Source organism: Thamnophis sirtalis, unplaced genomic scaffold (assembly GCF_051295495.1).
Source record: "Thamnophis sirtalis isolate CommonGarterSnake01/CBP01778 unplaced genomic scaffold, rThaSir2_p1.2 scaffold_5, whole genome shotgun sequence".
NCBI lineage: Eukaryota > Metazoa > Chordata > Lepidosauria > Squamata > Natricidae > Thamnophis > Thamnophis sirtalis.
In genome coordinates this window covers 37,251,995-37,272,474 of record NW_028261385.1, presented here as the reverse complement: position 1 = coordinate 37,272,474, position 20,480 = coordinate 37,251,995, and the positions used below count along the sequence as shown (strand labels likewise).

The 20,480-nt window shown below is 40.2% G+C and overlaps 1 protein-coding gene across 2 annotated transcripts in view; it reads left to right on the top strand.

The window, feature by feature from the left end:
• The window catches only part of MCCC2 (methylcrotonyl-CoA carboxylase subunit 2), a 44,154-nt gene that overhangs the window by 4,817 nt on the left and 18,857 nt on the right, over positions 1 to 20,480 (top strand). Inside the window, exons 2-10 of one of the 2 annotated variants that reach the window (XM_087715666.1) lie at positions 872 to 951; positions 5,692 to 5,758; positions 7,481 to 7,565; positions 8,335 to 8,436; positions 9,549 to 9,676; positions 14,083 to 14,195; positions 17,627 to 17,740; positions 19,391 to 19,455; positions 19,991 to 20,090. In XM_087715666.1, the coding sequence (XP_087571792.1) occupies positions 872 to 951; positions 5,692 to 5,758; positions 7,481 to 7,565; positions 8,335 to 8,436; positions 9,549 to 9,676; positions 14,083 to 14,195; positions 17,627 to 17,740; positions 19,391 to 19,455; positions 19,991 to 20,090 (854 nt within the window). Of the gene's footprint in view, positions 1 to 748; positions 952 to 5,691; positions 5,759 to 7,480; positions 7,566 to 8,334; positions 8,437 to 9,548; positions 9,677 to 14,082; positions 14,196 to 17,626; positions 17,741 to 19,390; positions 19,456 to 19,990; positions 20,091 to 20,480 lie in introns of those variants that run through there. The other variant, XM_087715665.1, reaches the window with a different exon arrangement.

The following is a 20,480-nucleotide window of genomic DNA, read 5'->3' as shown; positions in this document are numbered from 1 at the left end:
AGGGACCTTGAAGGTCTTCTAGTCCAACCCTCTACTTAGGCCTGAAACCCTACACCACCACAGACAAATGGCTATCCAACATCTTCTTAAAGACTTCCAGTGTTGGGGCATTCACAACTTCTGGAGGCAAGCTGTTCCACTGATTAATGGTTCTGTCAGGAAATTTCTCCTAAGTTGCTTCTCTCCTTGATTAGTTTCCACCCATTGCTTCTTGTTCTACCCTCAGGTGCCTTGGAGAATAGTTTGACTTGCTCTTCTTTGTGGCAGCCCCTGAGATATTGGAACACTGCTATCATGTCTCCCCTAGTCCTTCTTTTCATTAAACTAGACATACCCAGTTCCTGCAACCGTTCTTCATATGTTTTAGCCTCCAGTCCCCTAATCATCTTTGTTGCTCCTAGTTTAGATAGCAGGTATCAACTGTAATTTACTTTCCCATTCCTTTTCATCACAACGACCTAAGCCTATGTGACCGTCTACATTTTCTTAAAACCAAATGCGGTGGCCAAAAGAGCTAAAACCTCTTTCCATTCTGCCAGCGAGCGTTTCTCGAATCCGGCAACCCATAGTTCCCGCTTAACGTTAACTCTTTTAAACCTTGCTCCGCCGTTACCGAGAGGAAAGTTGCTACTGCACGCTTCCAGAGATTCTTCGGCTGGCCCTTTAATAAGGCTGAGATGGAGAAAGGAAACAGGCGGCGCTGCCCTCTAGTCCGCGTTTCGCCGCCTCCTTCCATTGGCTCCGGTGTGGGAGGGGCTCATGCTTACTTCCAGGCCCGGGAAGTCGTGCCTTTGGCGCCTCCGGCGCCCCCGAGCAGCGATGTTACCGGGCCTAAGATGCCGTCTTTTTGGCTGCCCGCGGGCGGCTGCAGCGGCTCTCGGCCGTGCTTACCACGGCGACAAAGTGGCCACTGTGGGTTCCCAGCCCGATGTCGCCTCCCCACTCTATCAGGTAGGCCAAGGAAGAGGAACGTGGTGAAGACTTCTAGCGCGCTTGGAGACCATCCATTGCTGGCTTTGGGTGGGCTTCCAGCCTTTTCTTTCTTTCTTTTGTCAGGTCTCTGTTTTTATGTGGGGCCGATGGATAATAGTCATGATTCCACAGAAGAACGGGTTTCTCGATAAAAGTGAAATCTGAACGAAAGTTGGGCAGCTCTTTTTTGGCCAACCGTGCACCTTTCAGAAAGGAGGTGGCAATTGTAAAGATCACTGACTTGTTGATCTCGTCTTAAAGCACTGATCCCCTGCCTGCTCCATTGCTTTGTCAATTCCCTCCTTCTTGCCCTGAAATGAAGGTCAGCTGGTAGGGATATTGCAGACACCTTGCCCTAAGCAGTAGGCTGATTTCCTGATTTCCTCGCAATTCCTTTCCTTTCTATGATTTATGTTGACACCAAAATACACTTAACAAAAAAAATCCCTTGAAAGATTACAGCGGTTGTATTTCTCAGTAGTTTGTTCTTCTCATTTAAGGCTCCATTGTCTCCAGAAATATCTCCAGTTCTCAACCTAGATTAAGTCCCTCCCCTCCCCCAGCCTCTTTTTTCTCCTTGAGTGTTGTCAACTGACAAACTAAGCCAAAAAGGAAACTTTAGGCTACTGTTGCTAGATGATGGTGATGCTGCTTTTGCTTTTGGAAAAATAAAGAACAGGTTCATAATTCAATTTTGACTTCAGTAAGCAATCAACTTTATCGAGAGCAAAATAGATTTTTTGCCTCCAAAAGTGCTTACTTTGCTGTGAGTCTCAACTATTCAGCAAACTGTTCTATGTTGCCTAAATTGACCCAGTTCCAACCCAAATTCTGCTATATAATACAAGTGGGCTTAAAACTCAGGGTTTAACTTAGGATTTTTGGGTGAGTGGGTGTGTATTCAAGTCTCTTTTTTCCACACCTAGTGACTACCTGAACAAGTCCCTGCAGGGTTTTTTTTTGGCAAGGTTTTTCAGAAACTATTTACCATTGCCTGCTTCTTAGAGCTGATAGAAAGGGGCTGACTCAAATTCAACCAGCCAGCTTTGTGCCTGAGAAAAGTCTAGAACTCATAGTCTTCTGATTTCTAGCCGAATTTCTTAACTTCCATAGCAAACTAATTTTCCAGGTGCTCCTTTCTCTTCCTATTTTCTCCACAGCAACAACTCTGTGAGGTGAGCTGGGCTGAGAGAAAGTGACTGGCCCAAGTTGGCTTAATGCATAAAATGGGACTAGAACTCAGTCTTCTGGTTTGCTTATAGTTAGTCTGCCTGTCTAGCGATCAATTCAAAATTAATTTAATTTTAGATTTTTTCAAACGAGTCCTACTTGTGAGTATGTATGCTTAAGTTCGTGTGCCTTGTTCCCATGACAGAACCTGCAGGCTAATGACTGAAGATCATATCTAGTCTTCTGAGCAGCACATGGTTGTCAAATTAAAGAGAGGAGTGATGCATAGAGAGCTTTGTGGCTGTGGCAATTAGATTGTCTGGAAGGCTGTGTTAGAGAATGGGAAGGCTGTGAAAATAGTTGGTGACTTGAATTCTGTAGGAGCTGATGGTGGGTATGGTCTGGGTATATAGCAGTGATGGCAAACCTTTTTAGCATCGAGTGCCGAAAAGGGCGCACACATGCACTCGTCTGGGCTGCAACCTAGAAGAGGAGCGCATGTGCACACCCAAAAATGAAGTTTCAGTTTCCGGCGCGCACATGCACATCGTCAAGCTACTCTACTGGGTTTCTGGTGCGCATGCGCGCATGACAATCAGCTGGCCGGTGCACATGCTTATGCAGGAAAATGGAAGACCAGCTATTCCAGTTTCCAGCACTGCTGCACACATGAAGGACAGCTGATCATCGTACGTGCATGCGCACCAGAAACACGGAAGAGAAATGGGTGACGCCACATGTGCCAGGTGACATGGCTCCGTGTGCCATTTCAGGCATGCATGCCATAGGTTCGCCATCACAGGTATATAGTCTTTAAAATGGTTAGGAAGAAGATTTGAGGAAAAGATCAAATGGAACAATTTGTCTAAAAACCAATCTACTTGACTTCATTTGTACATCATTCAGGAAAAAAAGATGATATTGTTTCTCAACTGTTGCACATTTATGGCACAACTGTTGCACATTTACTCTGACAAAAATGGGCCAACATGAAAATTCTCTGGTCAGACCAACTGTAACACAAAGTATGGTGCATACTCGAAGAAGATGCAGGGGAAAAAAAGATGATGTTTGCTCTATTTGCCCTTTCTTGTTTGTCCTCCTCTGCAAATTTAAGAGATGGTGAAAGATAAACCTCTGAGATAGAATAGATATAAATGTAATTTGGTGGGATAGTAAGTGTGCATTTAATTTCTAAAATCCTAAGACGTGTTGAATACACAGAACTTGTAGCAGACTTGTAGCATATGTTCTTTGTGTGATTAATAATTAAATTGTTAACACTCAATTTCTATTGTCAAACCGAAATAGAAGCAGTTATGTTTGCTGTGACCATGTGACATTAAGAAACATTTAAGAATCCAATTACTTCATACGATTCAACTAAATTTAAAGATCTAGTTTATATAGACTGCCCATTCATGGCCTTTGGAAAAATGAGTTTGAATTTATTCAAATTTTCTCAATATTTGATTTTGGGTTGATCATTGTTTAGTGTTGCATTCAAATTGGCATGCCAGTTTGCTTCAGAATATAATTTCAGTTCAGATTTGTAATTTTCCAAGTTGAACAGTAGCCTATTGTGCTTTGCTGATTCACATGTAAATTAAGGAGTTCATGTGTTCATGAAGGAAGGGCCAGAAATTGTGTAACTGAAGCTTGCTTGAACAATCTTGTATCAAAGAAGTCTCGTATCTCTGCACATGTGTATCTTCCAAGCAGACATCTTTAACTTTGCTGTAAATAAAAATCTACCTTTGAGATTGTTGGGGATTTTTTAACACCAAAAAACCCCTCAAATATTTTTGCTTGTTTAAGGATTTTAATACAAATATTCCCTTGAATCCTGATTATAATGCATAAGCCTTTTTTCATTTGTCTGGGCAAAATTATAATTTTTATTTGGATGTACAAAATATAGTTTCAAACTCATTATGCCATATATTATTCCATACAGTATTTAGTTCCTCATTCTGACCTTGGCTTAATCGTGAACAAAGCTTTGTTTATATAGATATAATAACTGGTAATAAGTTACTAGTTTCAACTGGTACAGAAAGCAGTGGCATGTGTGCTCCCAGAATAGCATATGTCACACCTCTACTCTGAGAGCTGCATTGGTTTGTTTCTAGTTAAATTCAAGGTACTGTTTTTTTTTACATCAACACCATCAATCTCAAGAGATTAAAAGATCCTCCTCTATGTGAAGAGTGTCAAACACCTTTTAGTCACGGTGGTGTCACGTGACGTATTGGGACTTCCCCCCCCCTTTGCTAAACCGGGCATGGGCTTGGCTAGCAGGTGATGTATCTGGCCTGTGGGCCACGGGTTTGACAGCCCTGCTTTATGTGATATATGCCACATATACTGCAATGTCCCTCTGGATTCTAAGTAGGACAAACAAATAAAACTTTGTGCAAAAAAAATTAATGGACATAAGTTTGATACCAGGAATCGAAACAAGTAACTTCTGAGCATTTTATCTTTCCAGGATAATCTGTTACAGATCTTAACATGACCATCTTGGAATAAATCCATTTAAGCTGCATAATTGAGCAAGCAATTGCTGAACTCACATACATCAAAAAATCTCAGACTACTTCGGAAAGTCTTAACAAACAATATATATATATATATATATATATATATATATATATATATATATATATATATATATATATATATATATATATATATATATATATATATATATATATATATATATATATATATATATATATATATATATATATATATATATATAAAACATTACAGTTGTTAAAAGGCTTGAATCTTCATTTGAGGCCATTAAGTTTTCCTGGAGGCAAACTTAATTTACTTGGAAGTAAATTAGGATTCTCAGCCTAGGAAAATGTATCAAATGAAAAAGAATGGATCTATTATTTTATATCCAGTTGCAATTACCGTATTTTTCAGACTATAAGACACACTGGAGTATAAGACGCACCATGATTTTGAAGTGGTATTTTTTTTAAAAAAAATAGTTTTTGCACTCTGCAGACGCTTTGGGAGGCTTGTAGAATGCTCCTGGGGGTTGGGGGGGGGGCAAAAACCAGCAAAAACCTGGACCATTTTTTTTGCAAAAAAAGGCATGCAGAGGCTTTGGGAGGCTTGTAGAGTGCTCTTGGGGGCTGGGGACAGAAATGAGCAAAAAAAAAGGCCTGTTTTTTGGTCGGTTTTGCCCTCCCCAGTCCCCAGGAGCACTTTGCAGGTCTCCCAAAACCTTCTGCATGTCCATTTTTGCAAAGGGGGAGGGTTTCAGTAGGGCAAAAATGCTGTATTCAGTGTATAAGATGCACCCAGATTTTCACCCTCTTTTTTGAGGGAAAAAGGTGCATCTTATAATCCGAAAAATATGGTATTTAGTAATTATGTTTAAATAATATGTTTTGAAACTGTAACTTATTAAGCTTAAATAATACATATAGGACAGGAGAAAAAAATATATCTTTAATTCAATATTTTTTCTAACTAACTCATCTTGGATAAGTGTATACATTTCCTTAACATATAATTATTTCTCAACAGGAAAATTATGAGCGAATGAAAGCTTTAGTAACAGAGCTCAAAAGACAATCTGAAAAAATTAGATTAGGTATGTATGAATGCATTATTTTTCTTGTCTAGTTTAATAGAAAGAAGGACTAGGGGAGACATGATAATAGTGTTCCAATATCTCAGGGGTTGCCACAAAGAAGAGGGAGTCAAACTATTCTCCAAGGCATCTGAGGGCAGAACAAGAAGCAATGGGTGGAAACTAATCAAGGAGAGAAGCAACTTAGAACTGAGGAGAAATTTCCTGACAGTTAGAACAATTAATCAATGGAACAGCTTGCCTCCAAAAGTTGTGAATGCCCCAACACTGGAAGTCTTTAAGAAGATGTTGGATAGCCATTTGTCTGAAACGGTATAGGGTTTCCTGCCTAGGCAGGGGATTGGACTAGAACAGTGTTTTTCAACCACTGTGCCGCGGCACACTAGTGTGCCGTGACATAGTGTAAGGTGTGCCGTGGGAAAATTACTTTATATATAGTCAATATAGGCACAGAGTTAGATTTTTTTAACATTTTCTAATGGTGGTGTGCCTCGTGATTTTTTTCATGAAAAAAGTGTGCCTTTGCACAAAAAAGGTTGAAAAACACTGGACTAGAAGACCTCCAAGGTCCCTTCCAACTCTGCTATTTTATTGTATTGTTACAGTATCTCATATTGGAGTCTGATTGTTTGGTTCCCAAATCTAAGTGTGTTTAAAACAGTCTTTCCCAGCTTGTTGTCTCTGACTATATTGAATTAGAGCTCCCATATTTCCCAATCAGCAGTCCAGTCCAACACAACTTTAGAGTGGTATTGAAAGCCTTAAAATACTAAGTATAATTTAATGATTTAATTTGTATTAAAAGTTCATTCCTATCTCTGGGCCATTGGACTTAAATAAACATATAGGAGAGATAGAGGGTTAAAGTGAGTGGCAAAGTTGATTTGAGAAAACTCTAATGGTAGTACTAGTATGTATAAGTTGGCAGAGTTCAGGAAGATCTTACTAAAGGAAAAGAGAAATGACAAGTATATATAAAAAGATTATTACAAAAAGAAAGAGTTCAGGAGCAACAATTCTCTTACCGATAGTTATTTTCTGTAGCCATTGAGTATTCTTGGTGGTTGATCCCATTGTAGAATTTCCTCATCTCCCATTTTTGGTCTTTCTTTCAATTCTGTGGTTTCTGGGTGTAGATACACATTTAATATTCAATCGATGATATCTTTTTTGATTGCTATCATATATTTCAATTTCTGCTATAAAGACATCTAAAATTAATTCCGAACAAGAAGGTGATCTGTCCATAAATATGCTGGCTATTTCTATAAAAAAAATTTCTAGATTGACTCAAAACAATAGAAATAACACAAACATAACAATAAAGAAAACTATTTCTTTTACTCAAAATCTTCCAGGTCAAAGGCATACTGTAATGTCAGTAGGGCAGAAGCTATACCTCTGGGATGGCATGTTCACCTATACTGGGGCTGCTATAGAAGATATCATTGTATATCTATATATGTTTCTTTCTACTGTTCAAGTCTCACAACTGAGATATTTGGTGTTCTTTGTTGTGTTTTCCAAAAGTCTTCTTGTGTGAGAGGAGTGGTATTGATTGCATTTGCACAATAACAGGAAATATTGCATTGGTATTACAAGAAGTGAAATTAAGCATTAATGAAATAATCAGAGAATAATATAACATATTTATGCATGTCTATTTGGTAAATGTTTATATACATGGCAAACATTGAAATGATCAAAGACCTTGCCTGATAGGTGGTGGAGAGAAGTCACGGAACCTGCACACATCAAGAGGCAAATTGTTACCTAGAGAGAGAGTTGATAGACTTATCGATCCTGGGTAGGTATTTGCTGATTCATTGTGACTGTTTTAACATAAGATCCATACATTTCCAGTTTTTCTATTTTACTATTAGATGCTTTCAAATTACCAGAGATGCTTACGCTTTTGGAATCAGTTAAAATTATCATTTACATATACTGTGCATTTTTAGTAATAATGTGTGTAGTGGTCACTGTGACTATTCCCTGGTCAGAATTAGAAAGGTGGGATAAAATTCCAAAATAAGTCAATGGTCTTTTAGAGTTAGGTTATTGTTGTTGTTGTTAGTTGCGAAGTTGTGTCCGACCCATCGCAACGCTTTGGACAATGTTCCTCCAGGCCTTCCTGTCCTCTACCATCCTCTGAAGTTCATTTAAGTTCACGCTTACTGCTTCAGTGACTCCATCCAGCCACCTCATTCTCTGTTGTCCCTTTCTTCTTTTGCCCTCAGTCTTTGCCTCTTCTCCAGTGAGTCCTTCCTTCTCATTAGGTGGCTAAACTAATTGAGTTTCATCTTCAGGACCTGGCCTTCTAAGGAGCAGTCAGGGCTGATCTCCTCTAGGACTGACTGGTTTGATTGCCTTGCAGTCCAAGGGACTCACAGGAGTCTTCTCCAGCATCATAGTTCAAAGGCTTCAATTCTTTGGCGCTCAGCCTTTCTTATGGTCCAACCTTCACAGCCATAGGTTATTGTATTACAAACTTAAAGAGTACGTAACTGCTAATAATAATCAGGTAAGAATGCTTCATGTGATTAACTTACAAAATGTTCTTCTTTTTCTTCTAGATCGCCGTTCCTGGAGTTCTCCCAATTTGCAGGTTATCAACTGTATGGTAATGAAGAAGTGCCAGCAGGAGGTATCATTACAGGCATTGGGCGAGTATCAGGGTAAGAACAGCTTTTGCTATATTGTTGGTTTCATTTCTGCTTTTTACTGTGGTACTTTAATTTCCTTTCCTTTCTCCTATGAGTCATTGATATTCAGAAGTATTGTATTACCATTGTATATTGGCAATTCTACTGAGCAGTTTGTATTGTTGAGAAATTATCAAGCCTTTATTGAGCTTCATGGTTAGGTAGGCCAGTCCCATCTTGTCCTTGCTGCCAATGGCTGTTAAAAAGTGTAGTTGAGCAAGATAACTGGAAAGCCAGAGAACTTCATCCCCACATTAAGCCATCACTCCATATCAAACAAGAAGAAATGATTCAAATGGGGCTGGTTTTTATTAATACACCTGAAGAAGTTGTAATTTAATATGTAGATGATTGTGCCCCATCTGACTTGGTAAACTACAAGTTCTAGTAGCCCAGCTAGGGTTGTACCAGGCAACCAGGATGACCAAAGGTGAACAATGCTAGGAGTAGTAGTCCAGTAATAGCAAGAATGCCACAAAATATCTGTCATGGCTGTATAGTAATGTGTCTACATAAAACACTGACAGATAATTTTGTTGCTATTAGAACAAGCAAGGTGTTAAATAATGATTTAATTGTTTTATTGTACATCTGCCCAGAATCCCTCTCTGTGGGACATAGGTAGTTCAAAAATGTGAAAAATAATTAATTCATAAATAACGTGTAGGATTATAGGATTTAGAAGGATAGCGATAGTTATCATTCAGCATTTTAGCTTTACAATATTCTTAACCTTTTTCTGTGTCTGGAATTGTCAGTTGCTCTGCTGGCTGGAAATGCTTCTCACTTATTTCATATGAATGATAATAGAGCCTTTTCAGCAGTGTCTGATAACTTTTATATTTAAAAGTTACAGTATGTATAATATGGATGATTCTTCTAAGGAAAAGACAAATCCTCTGTTTGTTACAGTAGATGTCGTAAGCAGCATGGTGAGGACCTGTTTAACAGTTGTAATATATAATAATAGAATCTCTCATTGGAACTGACAATGTAAGCTCACATTTTAAAGAAAAAAATCATTAATTTTAATCACACAATTAATATTCAATGTTCTCAATTAACTAATAAAAACTGAATTTCAGAGTGGAGTGTTTGATTATTGCGAATGATGCTACTGTCAAAGGTGGAACCTATTATCCAATTACTGTAAAGAAGCATCTACGTGCTCAAGAAGTTGCAATGCAAAATCATCTTCCTTGTGTATACTTAGGTAAGCATTAGGTTTTGAGGCAGGTTTTATTTTGTAAAAGACTATTGTTATAACACACACAGTGTCTACGATACCCAGTAATTGGGTGTAAAGCCACGCTACTTTCTAATTTAGTGGCAGAATATATAATTCAAGTAATCAACAGCCTTATCTTTGAGTTGACAAAAACGTGATTTATAATTGAATGGAAACCAATCTAGGACATTGGGTTGAACTGATTTTGAAAATCTGGAGTTGCAAGGATAATGGTTTGTTATAATGACTGATATCTGCTAATTTACTTATGATGGAAAACTATAGTCAACCAAGAGCCTGAGGTGTTAAGGGTGATGGGAATGGTTTTTAAAGCCAAATGCTGAGTATTTTTTTTTTTAAAAAAACAGAACAGTAATAATGAATAATAATATAATAATAGCTATAAATTATAGAGTATACATAAAACATAGATCAATGTTTCTCAACCTTGGCAACCTTAAGATATGTGGACTTCATATGCTGGCCTGAGAATTCTAGGAATTTCAATTCATGTCTCTTAAATTTGCCAAGGTTGAGAAAACCTAACATAGCTTGTTGAATAAGCACCCCTAAACATTGACATATTTCCTGGAGCTGAGATAGAATCAGCACTTCTGGTTTGAAAGTTCAAAACAATGTTGTTGAGCAATAAACAAGGCTTACTGTTGCTCATAATACCAAAATATAACATGGGTAGAATAAAGAGGCAGAAGTTGAATTTAGTATATACTGTGTTGTAGTTTGTGAAACAGTACAGTATTACATCTCCACTGTAATACTATCTTCTAACTGTGTTTCAATATTTTGTTTCACTGTTCAATAAAAATATGACAGTCACATCTAATGGACAGCTGAAAGGAATGAAAAGAATAGCCTTAAGCAATCCATGATTGCACTAAAACTGGCTTGCTGTTCCATCTTCCACCTGGGGTTCTTCTCTTTTTGTCTGTAGGATTTGGAGGTGGTTTAGATTATGGATTGTGGATTGATGGTGAGGGGATTCCTTCATCCAAGTAACTACCACAACCACGGGTGAGGGTCGGAGCATTGCGGTCATGACAGGGAGAGGCAGATATGGCGGGGACTTTAGGGCAGGCCATCATCGGGGAAGGAGGGCTCGCTGTGTCATAGAGATCCCTCCTTCCGGCCCTAGGAGTCCCACTCCAAGGTCAGATGGCGCGGGTGTTCAGGACCCTGGTCTCAGGCTGCTGTCGCTAAATGCCAGGTCTGTTGTTCATAAGGCCCCCCTCATCCGGGACTTGATAACTGATGAGGGCGCAGACCTGGCATGTATTACTGAAACATGGCTGGGCCCTGAGGGAGGAGTCCCCCTCGTCGAGATGTGCCCAGCCGGATTTCAGGTGCTACACCAGCCGAGAGCCCAGGGAAGGGGTGGCGGTGTGGCTATTGTAGTCCGGGAGTCTTTAGTACCTCGTAGGATCCCTGCTCCGGAGCTTGTCGGGTGTGAGTCCCTGCTAGTGAAGTTGGACCTCAAGGGTCAAGTGGGTTTGCTGCTTACGTACCTGCCTCCCAACTACGTTGCAGCAGCCCTCCCCTCGCTCCTCGAGTCAGTAGCCGAGCTAGCGGTTGAGTTCCCTAGACTTATAGTTCTGGGGGACTTTAACTTGCCTTCGCTCGGTGAACACTCTGATGGAGCGCAGGAGTTCATGGCTTCCATGACAGCCATGGGCTTGACTCAAGTAATTCGAGGCCCAACTCACTCAGCGGGTCACACGCTTGACCTCGTATTCCTCTCGGAGCAGTGGAGTTACGATCTTGGTCTGAGGGGTAATGAGATCATACCCCTGTCGTGGTCAGACCATTACCTACTGAGGCTAGACTTCCGGAGGCCAAACCCCCACCGTAGGGAGGAGGAACCGACCAGCTGGTTCCGCCCCAAGCGACTGATGGATCCTGTTAGGTTCCAGACGGAGCTTGGGGTTATTCCTGATACCCTCGCCCACAGTTCGGCGGAGACCCTCGTCGCTGCCTGGCACTCGGCAGCTTCGGAGTCTCTAGACCGGATTGCGCCGCTACGGCCCCTCCGGGTCAGCGGCCCCCGGAGGCCTCCTTGGTTTACTGAGGAGCTCCGGGAGGTAAAGCGCCGGAGGAGACACCTAGAGCACTCGTGGAGGTCCGATAGGTCCGAGTCGAAACGGGCACTTTTGACAGCATGCACCAAGGAGTATATTCGGACCTTAAGAACAACAAAAAGAACATACATTGCCTCCTTGGTAGCGTCCGCCGAGTCCCGCCCAGCCGCCCTGTTTAGGATAACCCGCTCCCTCCTAAATAGGAGGGAGACGGGGGACTCCTTACAGGGTAAGGCTGAGGAGTATGTCCAGTTCTTGGCGGACAAAGTTGCCCGGTTTCGAGCGGACCTGGACTCCACCCCAGTAGATCCAGCCGAGACACAAGGAGAAAACTTGGCAAACCATCTCTGGGTTGAGTTTCAGGAAGTTGCCTCTGGGGATGTGGACAAGGCTATGCGAGCTGTGAGTACCTCCACCTGCATACTGGACCCGTGTCCCTCCTGGCTGGTTGCCAACAGCAGTGAGGTGACACGAGGCTGGATCCAGGCGGTTGTTACCGCTTCTCTTCGGGAGGGGTACTTTCCCACCGCGCTTAAGACAGCGGTGGTAAGACCCCTCCTGAAGAAGCCGTCTCTGGATCCAGCTGTTCTTAATAACTATCGTCCAGTCTCCAACCTCCCCTTTGTAGGGAAGGTTGTTGAGAAGGTGGTGGCTCTCCAGCTTCAGCGTACCTTGGAGGAAGCTAACTATCTTGACCCCTTCCAGTCTGGCTTCAGACCCGGTTACAGCACAGAAACCGCTTTGGTCGCATTGACTGATGATCTCTGGAGAGCTAGGGATGGAGGCCATGCTTCCATCCTAGTTCTCCTGGACCTCTCAGCGGCTTTCGATACCATCGACCATGGTATCCTTCTGCGACGACTGCGGGAGATAGGGGTGGGCGGCACTGTCTTGCAGTGGTTCTCCTCCTATCTCTCGGACAGGTCGCAGTCGGTGTTAGTGGGGGGGCAGAGATCGTCCCTGAGGCCCCTAACTTATGGGGTGCCGCAGGGGTCGGTCCTATCCCCCCTACTATTTAACATTTACATGAAACCGCTGGGCGAGATCATCCAAAGGCACGGGATAAAATATCACCAATATGCGGACGATACACAGTTGTATCTGTCCGCCCCGTGCCAACTCAATGAAGCGGTGGACGTGATGAACCGGGGACTGGAAGCCGTTAAAGACTGGATGAGAGCAAACAAGCTGATACTCAACCCAGACAAGACCGAGTGGCTGTTGTGTTTCCCTCCCAAAAATTTGACCACCATACCATCACTCAGGCTGGGGGGACAAAATTTAAACCCCTCAGAAAGGGCCCGCAACTTGGGAGTCCTCCTGGATTCACAGCTAACTTTTGACCACCATCTCTCAGCTGTGACCAGGGGGGCATTTGCCCAGGTTCGCCTGGTGCGCCAGTTGCGGCCCTACCTGAATCGGGAGGCCCTCACAACAGTCACTCGAGCCCTTGTGATCTCTAGGCTGGAATACTGTAATGTGCTCTACATGGGGCTGCCCTTGAAGAGCATCCGAAGACTACAGCTAGTCCAGAATGCGGCCGCGCGAGTGATCGTGGGCGCACCACGGTTCGCCCACATAACACCGATCCTCCGTGAGCTGCACTGGCTACCTGTTGGTCTCCGGGTGCACTTCAAGGTCCTACTCACCACCTATAAAGCGCTCCATGGTAGTGGATCTGGCTATTTGAGAGACCGCCTTCTGCCAATTACCTCCCTGCGTCCCATCAGATCGCATAGAGTTGGCCTCCTCCGTATTCCATCCGCCAGTCAGTGCCGACTGGCAACTACTCGGAGGAGAGCCTTCTCTGTTGCGGCTCCGACACTATGGAACAATCTCCCCGTGGAGATTCGTACCCTCACCACCGTCCAGGCCTTCCGCACAGCCCTCAAGAACTGGCTAGCCCGTCAGGCCTGGGGATAATCTTATTTCGCCCCTCCCGAATGCTGAGTGAATGTTGAGTTTTATTGTCTAATTTACTTTGTGCACATTTCTTTTTTCGTATTGTCCTACACTCCCCTTCCTTTTTGATTGTAAGCCGCCCTGAGTCCCCTCAGGGAAAAGGGCGGCCTATAAATAAATAAAACAAATAAATAAACAACAAATACCCACCAACAGCTCCTGTTTGCATTGTAGCAATGACAATGGCAGATTATGAATGTTGGGCAGAGAAACAAATCTGCTTTTTAATTTCCTCCTCCAGACTTGTCTATGGTATTGCTTCCTCTAAGGAATACTTTTAAATAAGATTTAACTGACATGCCAATTATTAATGCTCAAATTTTATTTGATCTTAAGTTGATTCAGGAGGCGCCAACTTGCCTCGCCAGGCGGACGTGTTTCCTGACCGTGATCACTTTGGTAGGATTTTCTATAATCAAGCAGTCATGTCCTCCCAAAGAATTCCACAGGTAATTTTATTTAAGAACAAAAGCAGAAAAGTATTGGTGTCAAATATGAAGTTTATGAATACTAATGGAGAGCATGTGGATCATTTGGAACTGAGAACTGTATAAATGGCTTCCAATAGTCATCTGTGTTGTGAGACTGCAAAGTTATGACTTCTAATGTCTTCAAGGCATTTGTCAAGAATTCTTGATTCTTTGAACTTTCTCTTAAAACCAATATAGATGATCTTCATTTAACAATCACAATTGAGACCAGTAATTGGTCATTAAGCGAAGTGGTCACTAAGTGAAATTGCAGCTGTGCTTATTATCTTATTTCAGCTGTCCTTTGCAAAGGTCATACATGTAAATTACATAAAGCTGTTGCAAACTAAAGACTTGCTGTAACTTATATTCTGTAAGTTATATAAAGTAACTTTCTTGCTTGTATCCTTACGATTTATATTGATGTTGATTGTTTCCTGATTGCTTATCCCCATGACTATCATTAAGTGTTGTACCTTATGATTCTTCATGAATGTACCATGTCTTTTTATGTACACTGAGAGCATATACACCAAAGACAAATTCCTTGTGTGTCCATTTCACACTTGGCTAATAAAGAATTCTATTCTATTCTATTCTATTCTATTCTATTCTATTCTATTCTATTCTATTCTATTCTATATAACTTTGGCATTACCCATCCCATTTGGCAATCAAAGTGCCAATGTTTCTCAGATACAGTGGTGGGTTGATATCTAGGAATGCACCTTGGCAATGGACAGGTACAAAGACCGAGACTCAATATAGTCTATTGTCAGAATTGAATTTCCAATATAAGTGGCCAAATTAGAGCAAAAAAAGAAAAATAAATTGGGTTATTTAATTTTGGAAAAAATATTCATAATATGGATTATATGACTATGTGAATAGTGGTGAATAGGTGGTAGACGTAATAGAAAAAGATGCAATTGTAGTTTTAAATAAGACATGAAATAGCAGGTTTCTCTGTATGAAAAGTAAACAGATTTATCAACTTTTTAAAGGATGAATGAGTGAATGAAGAGGGACAACAGATAGGTTAAAAAAGTAAAGATGGGGGTCTGCAATTGAATAATTAAAGTCTGTCCTTTTTTTAACCTGCATAATAGCATATAAAAAAGAGGATTGTATGGTTGTCATATTTCTTTTTTTTTTTTACCCCTCTGTCCCTCGACAAAATAATGCATTGATTATAAATTATTTCCCAGACGTATTTGGGAAGGATCAATAGAAAAAATTAAACTAATGGAAAAAACAGCCATAGCTAATGAAGGGACACAGATCTAAGTGTAAATCATTAATTTAAGTTCTATTACGAACACCCAAATATTGCAGGAAGAGATAATCTGTATCTCTTGAATCTCTATTTTGCCAGTTTAAAAGAAATAGTGAGGCACAGGCTTTGATCATAGTAGAAAGAAAGACCTGACAGTCATTTTGATGTTAAAACACAAGTGAAGGGGGAAAAAAAGTTCCATCTATTATAAAGGTAAGAAGAATAGATAATGCTCTTTCCATTTACGTAGGAGAGAAAAATTAGAGAATGTTTAGGTAGAAAAATGTGTCACCGGGTGTTTTAACTAGGCATTGTTTTGAAATAATGACTAATTTACAGACAGTAGCAAACAAATGACTGAGCTGAATACTGAGGTCATGAAGAATGACATTTTTAAAAGAGAGATCAGGTGCAAGTAGTTCTCAGCTCTCCTGCTGAAACTGTCCCACTGGCAGGCTGGAGATGGATTTTATTTGTTTGTTTGTTCATTTATATCTCACATTTATTATTTTTACAAATAAGGCTAAAAACATATCCAACACACCTTCCTCCTATTTCCCCCCACAGCAACCGTGTGAAGTGAGTTGGGCTGAGAGGGTATGACTGGCTCAATGTCACCCAGTTGGCTTTCATGGCTAAGGTGTGACTTGAACTCACAGTCTGTTGCTTTCTAACCTTAGATTAGTTTAAAAAGAGGCAGCCTTATTGTGACAACCCATGGTGTACTTGTGAAAGTTTGTGCAGGTGGAACTGTACTGGGCAGGAAATTTGTGGTCGGTGCTCTAAAAAAATCATTGTTGTTCAACCTGGCAACTTTAAGATGTGTGGTCTTCAAGCTCCAGAATTTCCTTCCACTAACTGGATTTCCACACATCTTAAAGTTGCCAGGTTGAAAAATACCAGCCCAAATAATCCCTTTCAGCTCTATGATTTTGGGGACACAAAAGAATGAAACATAACCCACTAATTTCTTGAATTAAATACGAAGTCATTCAATCAGAGCTTGAAGACGCATTTTTGTTACATACTTTGCCATTTGTTTTTCCCATTTACTGATGTGTTAAATTCCATTCTGTAGCAGATACACAATAAGAATGGAAAGCTCATTAAGAAGAAAGGTGATTAGGATCAGCACATCTAAAAGAATGAGGGTTGATTAAGTAATTCAAGTGTGTACGTAGATGGTATTGATAACATGGTTAAAAGTACACGAAAAGAACAAAAAATCTGATCGAAAAAGAAGTGACCAAAGTAAAAGAATTCGCAAGAGAGGTAGAATAATTCACATAATAAGAAATATAAAGGAAACAATAATAATTTAGATTTTTACCATGACTGGATTCTAAAGAAGCTTAAAGGTAAAGGTAAAAGTTTCCCCTCTCCAGTTGTGTCCAACTCTAAGGTTGGTGCTCATGATGGAGACAGAGTTGTCCAAAGATGTTTCTGTGGCCATGGGGTCAGCATGACAACTGCTGCAGTGCAGAATATGTGGCAAACACGGAACGCTGTTACCTTCATGCTTTTGAACTGCTACATGGGCAGGACCTGGCACAGAAACGGAAGCTCGCCCTCTTGTGCAGTGCTCCTGTCTCAAACCTGGGCTGTCAGCCTTCTAGCTGACAAGATCAGCTTCTTAACTGCTGAGCCATTGCACCCCCTTTTAAAGTAGCTTAGAAGAAGTCAAATTCATTGCAACAATATGATCTAAGATGAGTGGCTGCAATGTAGAGACCAAAAGAAACATAGTTCATACTCCACTGTGCTTTCCTGAAGTTAAAGTTGACTTTCCAAAGAAACTTGGTGCCTAAAGGAATGTTGAAAAGTTAATTACGAACTTTTTAAAATGATCTTGGAATGGAAATCTGAGATGCTCACAGGCATTTTAGCTGCTGATGGTTGCTGATTCTGGGTTCTGAAGCAGAGATTCCATAGTCTTGTTCTAGCTGACGGTTGAAGCTACCCCACTTGTACAATGGAATTACCTAAGGATAACTGTTGCTTTCCAGAGTAGTCAATTATTAGGTTTGTATACATAAGGGAAGAATTAGGTTTGTTATGCATTTGATTCTTAGACTGAAAACATGTGATATATAGGTTTGATTTCTTATAAATCATCTTTGTTTATTTTTTCCAGATTGCAGTAGTTATGGGCTCATGCACAGCTGGAGGGGCTTATGTCCCAGCAATGGCTGATGAAAGTATAATTGTTGGAAAGCAGGGAACAATATTTTTGGGTGGACCTCCATTGGTGAGTGAAGTATTTTCAAAGGATTAGTAAAGGCTTCCTTTTTAAAAACAGATAAATATTATATAACTGTATTGCAGGTTTCACTATAACAACTAGGTGTTGCAAAAATGAATATTTTGTTAAATACCAAAATATTTTATATATTGTGGTTGCTTAGCATCTGGTTGACTCAGTAAAACACACCAAGTAAAATTCACCAAGATCAAACCAAGTTACTACTTAGACTACAAGAAATGCCAAGACTGAAAACTAGGCTAAGAAATTTTAAAAAAAGCACTCCTAGAGGAGACAGTGACAAACCACTTCCCAATTGCTTTGGGAAAAAATTATGGAGGTGTCCATAAAAGTCACTAGGAATTTAAACATAATTTGAAGGCATCCTCATTTTTACTTCAACAGCAGGGCTGGGCTGATTTTTTAAAAATCCACATTTTGTTGGATGTCTTCTGCATTTCTTGTAAATGGGGAGGAAATCCTGGTGGTTCTTATATTAGGAGAAAACATCTTGTAGTATCCAAGGTATCATAAACAAGCTGCATTTTAACTAAACTTAAACTTGCCATTTAAGTGGTCTGCATTAAATACTGCTTTAATTTTATATATAGAATGTCATTCTAACTTAAAGACATATAAAATAATAAATAAGGAAAAAAATCTCAGCGTGTGGCCCCTCAGAGCTGACAGCACTAGCCCATTTAAATAACAGATAAGTAATTATTTTTGTCCATATTTGTTTGATAAATTAATATTTTTTTGCCATTTTGCAATGATTTGCTAACCTTTTTGACAGAAATAGTTAAGTGGTTTGTAATTAGTTATTTTATTTTAAATATAAACATTTCTAGATTTGGGGGAGGGAAACTCTATTGAAATATATTTGAATGACATTTTTGCTCAAAATATATTGGCAGGAGAGATAAAACATGTATTTGCATTGCTTGTTTTGCAAAAATAGTTGCTTGATGTGGAATGGGGTAGTTTTCCTGTGCAAAGTATCAGCAAAACCAGACCTAGAAAATCAATAACAATTCTTGGATAATGAAGCTCTATAATTTAGCCCTTAATTAATCTGTTATTTAATCTCCTGTTGAATTTTAAGCACTAATTATCTCAGTTTAGAAAAATAGGAAAGAACCAGAGTTACTGATTAATTCTCTACATTTTTTTCAACATCAAGGGCTTTTCATGTGAGGATATTATCAACTTGAACAATAATGGGATATAAGGGCAAGCAGCTAATAACAATAATTACATTTATATCTTCTTACAGATAGACAGATAGCAATAGAAGAAAATAGGTGCAGCTCAAGGTTGAAGTATTGTCCTTGGTGCTTTCTAACCTTGGTTATTTGCTGACAAGAGATTTCATTCCTTGACTAGGCAATATCATCAGTGCTGGAAGGGATTTTGGTTTATTCCCTATTTATATACAGTAGCTTGCCCTGCCGGTGTTGAGTGGAGGTGTGGGTTTCTTCTTGATTCGGATATTGTTTTCTGCTTGTTTGTTTACCTGGTGTTAATTCTTGCTTATCTGGGTGTTGGCTTCTGGAGATGATGTGTTCTGGTCTTTTTCTTTCCTTCTTAGCTTTAAAACAGAGTGCGTATCGAACACAACATTTGGAAGTGCTCAGCTTTAGTTTTCATTTTTAGGTAAAAGCAGCAACTGGGGAACAGGTATCAGCAGAGGATCTTGGAGGTGCTGATCTTCACTGCAGGTAAAATAAGCACTTCTTTCCACCAATAGTTTGGATTATAATAGTTTTTCGTCATGCTAGCTGTTATCCTTTTCAAAATGGTTGTGGAATCGTCTGCTACCACTCCCCTGGTGAAATGCTGTTAGTCCTTGGGTTATGACCAGTGGTGGGATTCAACCAATGTAACAACCGGTTTGTTCCACGCATGCACATAGTGCGTTTGAAAACTTACCTTCTACTGCAGCTTTGGTGCAAAACAGCTGAGGCGTTGCAATCTGCTATGCTGTGCCTATCAGCTGGGCTTCAGAAAGGGCCCAGCTGATTGTCAGAGTGAACCGGTTCGCTTCCAGCTGATTGTCAGAGCTACCGGTTTGCCCGAACTGATAGAATCCTACCCCTGGTTATGACCCCTTGTTCCTTGAAGTTCAAAGTTATGACAGTATGGAACAAACAGGACTTACAATCGTAGTCCTCTGAGTTCTGGCTATTGCAGTTTTCCTGAGATCACGTAAACACAATTTCTGACATACTATAGCTTTGATTTTTAAATCTGCAGGAAATCTGGTGTAACCGATCACTATGCTTTGGATGATAATCATGCACTCCACTTGGCTAGAAAAGTGGTGAGAAGTTTGAATTACAAGAAGAAAGTTGATGTGAGTATATATTTTTCATAAAGATGCTATGCTGTATTATGTGTTTACTGACGTAGTTCACAGAGAAGTATGAATTTAAAGCTGTTTCACTTCCGGCATGATTCAGCTGATTCCTTAAAGGTAGTTAAAAGTGCATTGCAGAAAATGCAATTCCTGTGCACGTTCTTCTGCTCTTTTTTCCTTCCACCCCTTGAATAAACCATTTCTGTTTTCAACTCTGCCACTAATACAGTGCCATTATATTAGAGACCTGCTGCACTTTGAGAGATATTATAAGTATTTGCTACAAGATGGGTGGCATATAAATTTAATAAATTAATACATAAATCCCCCTAAAAGGTATTTTTTCCAGGGCTTGAATGATATCCTAAGAATATATGAGTTTGCATT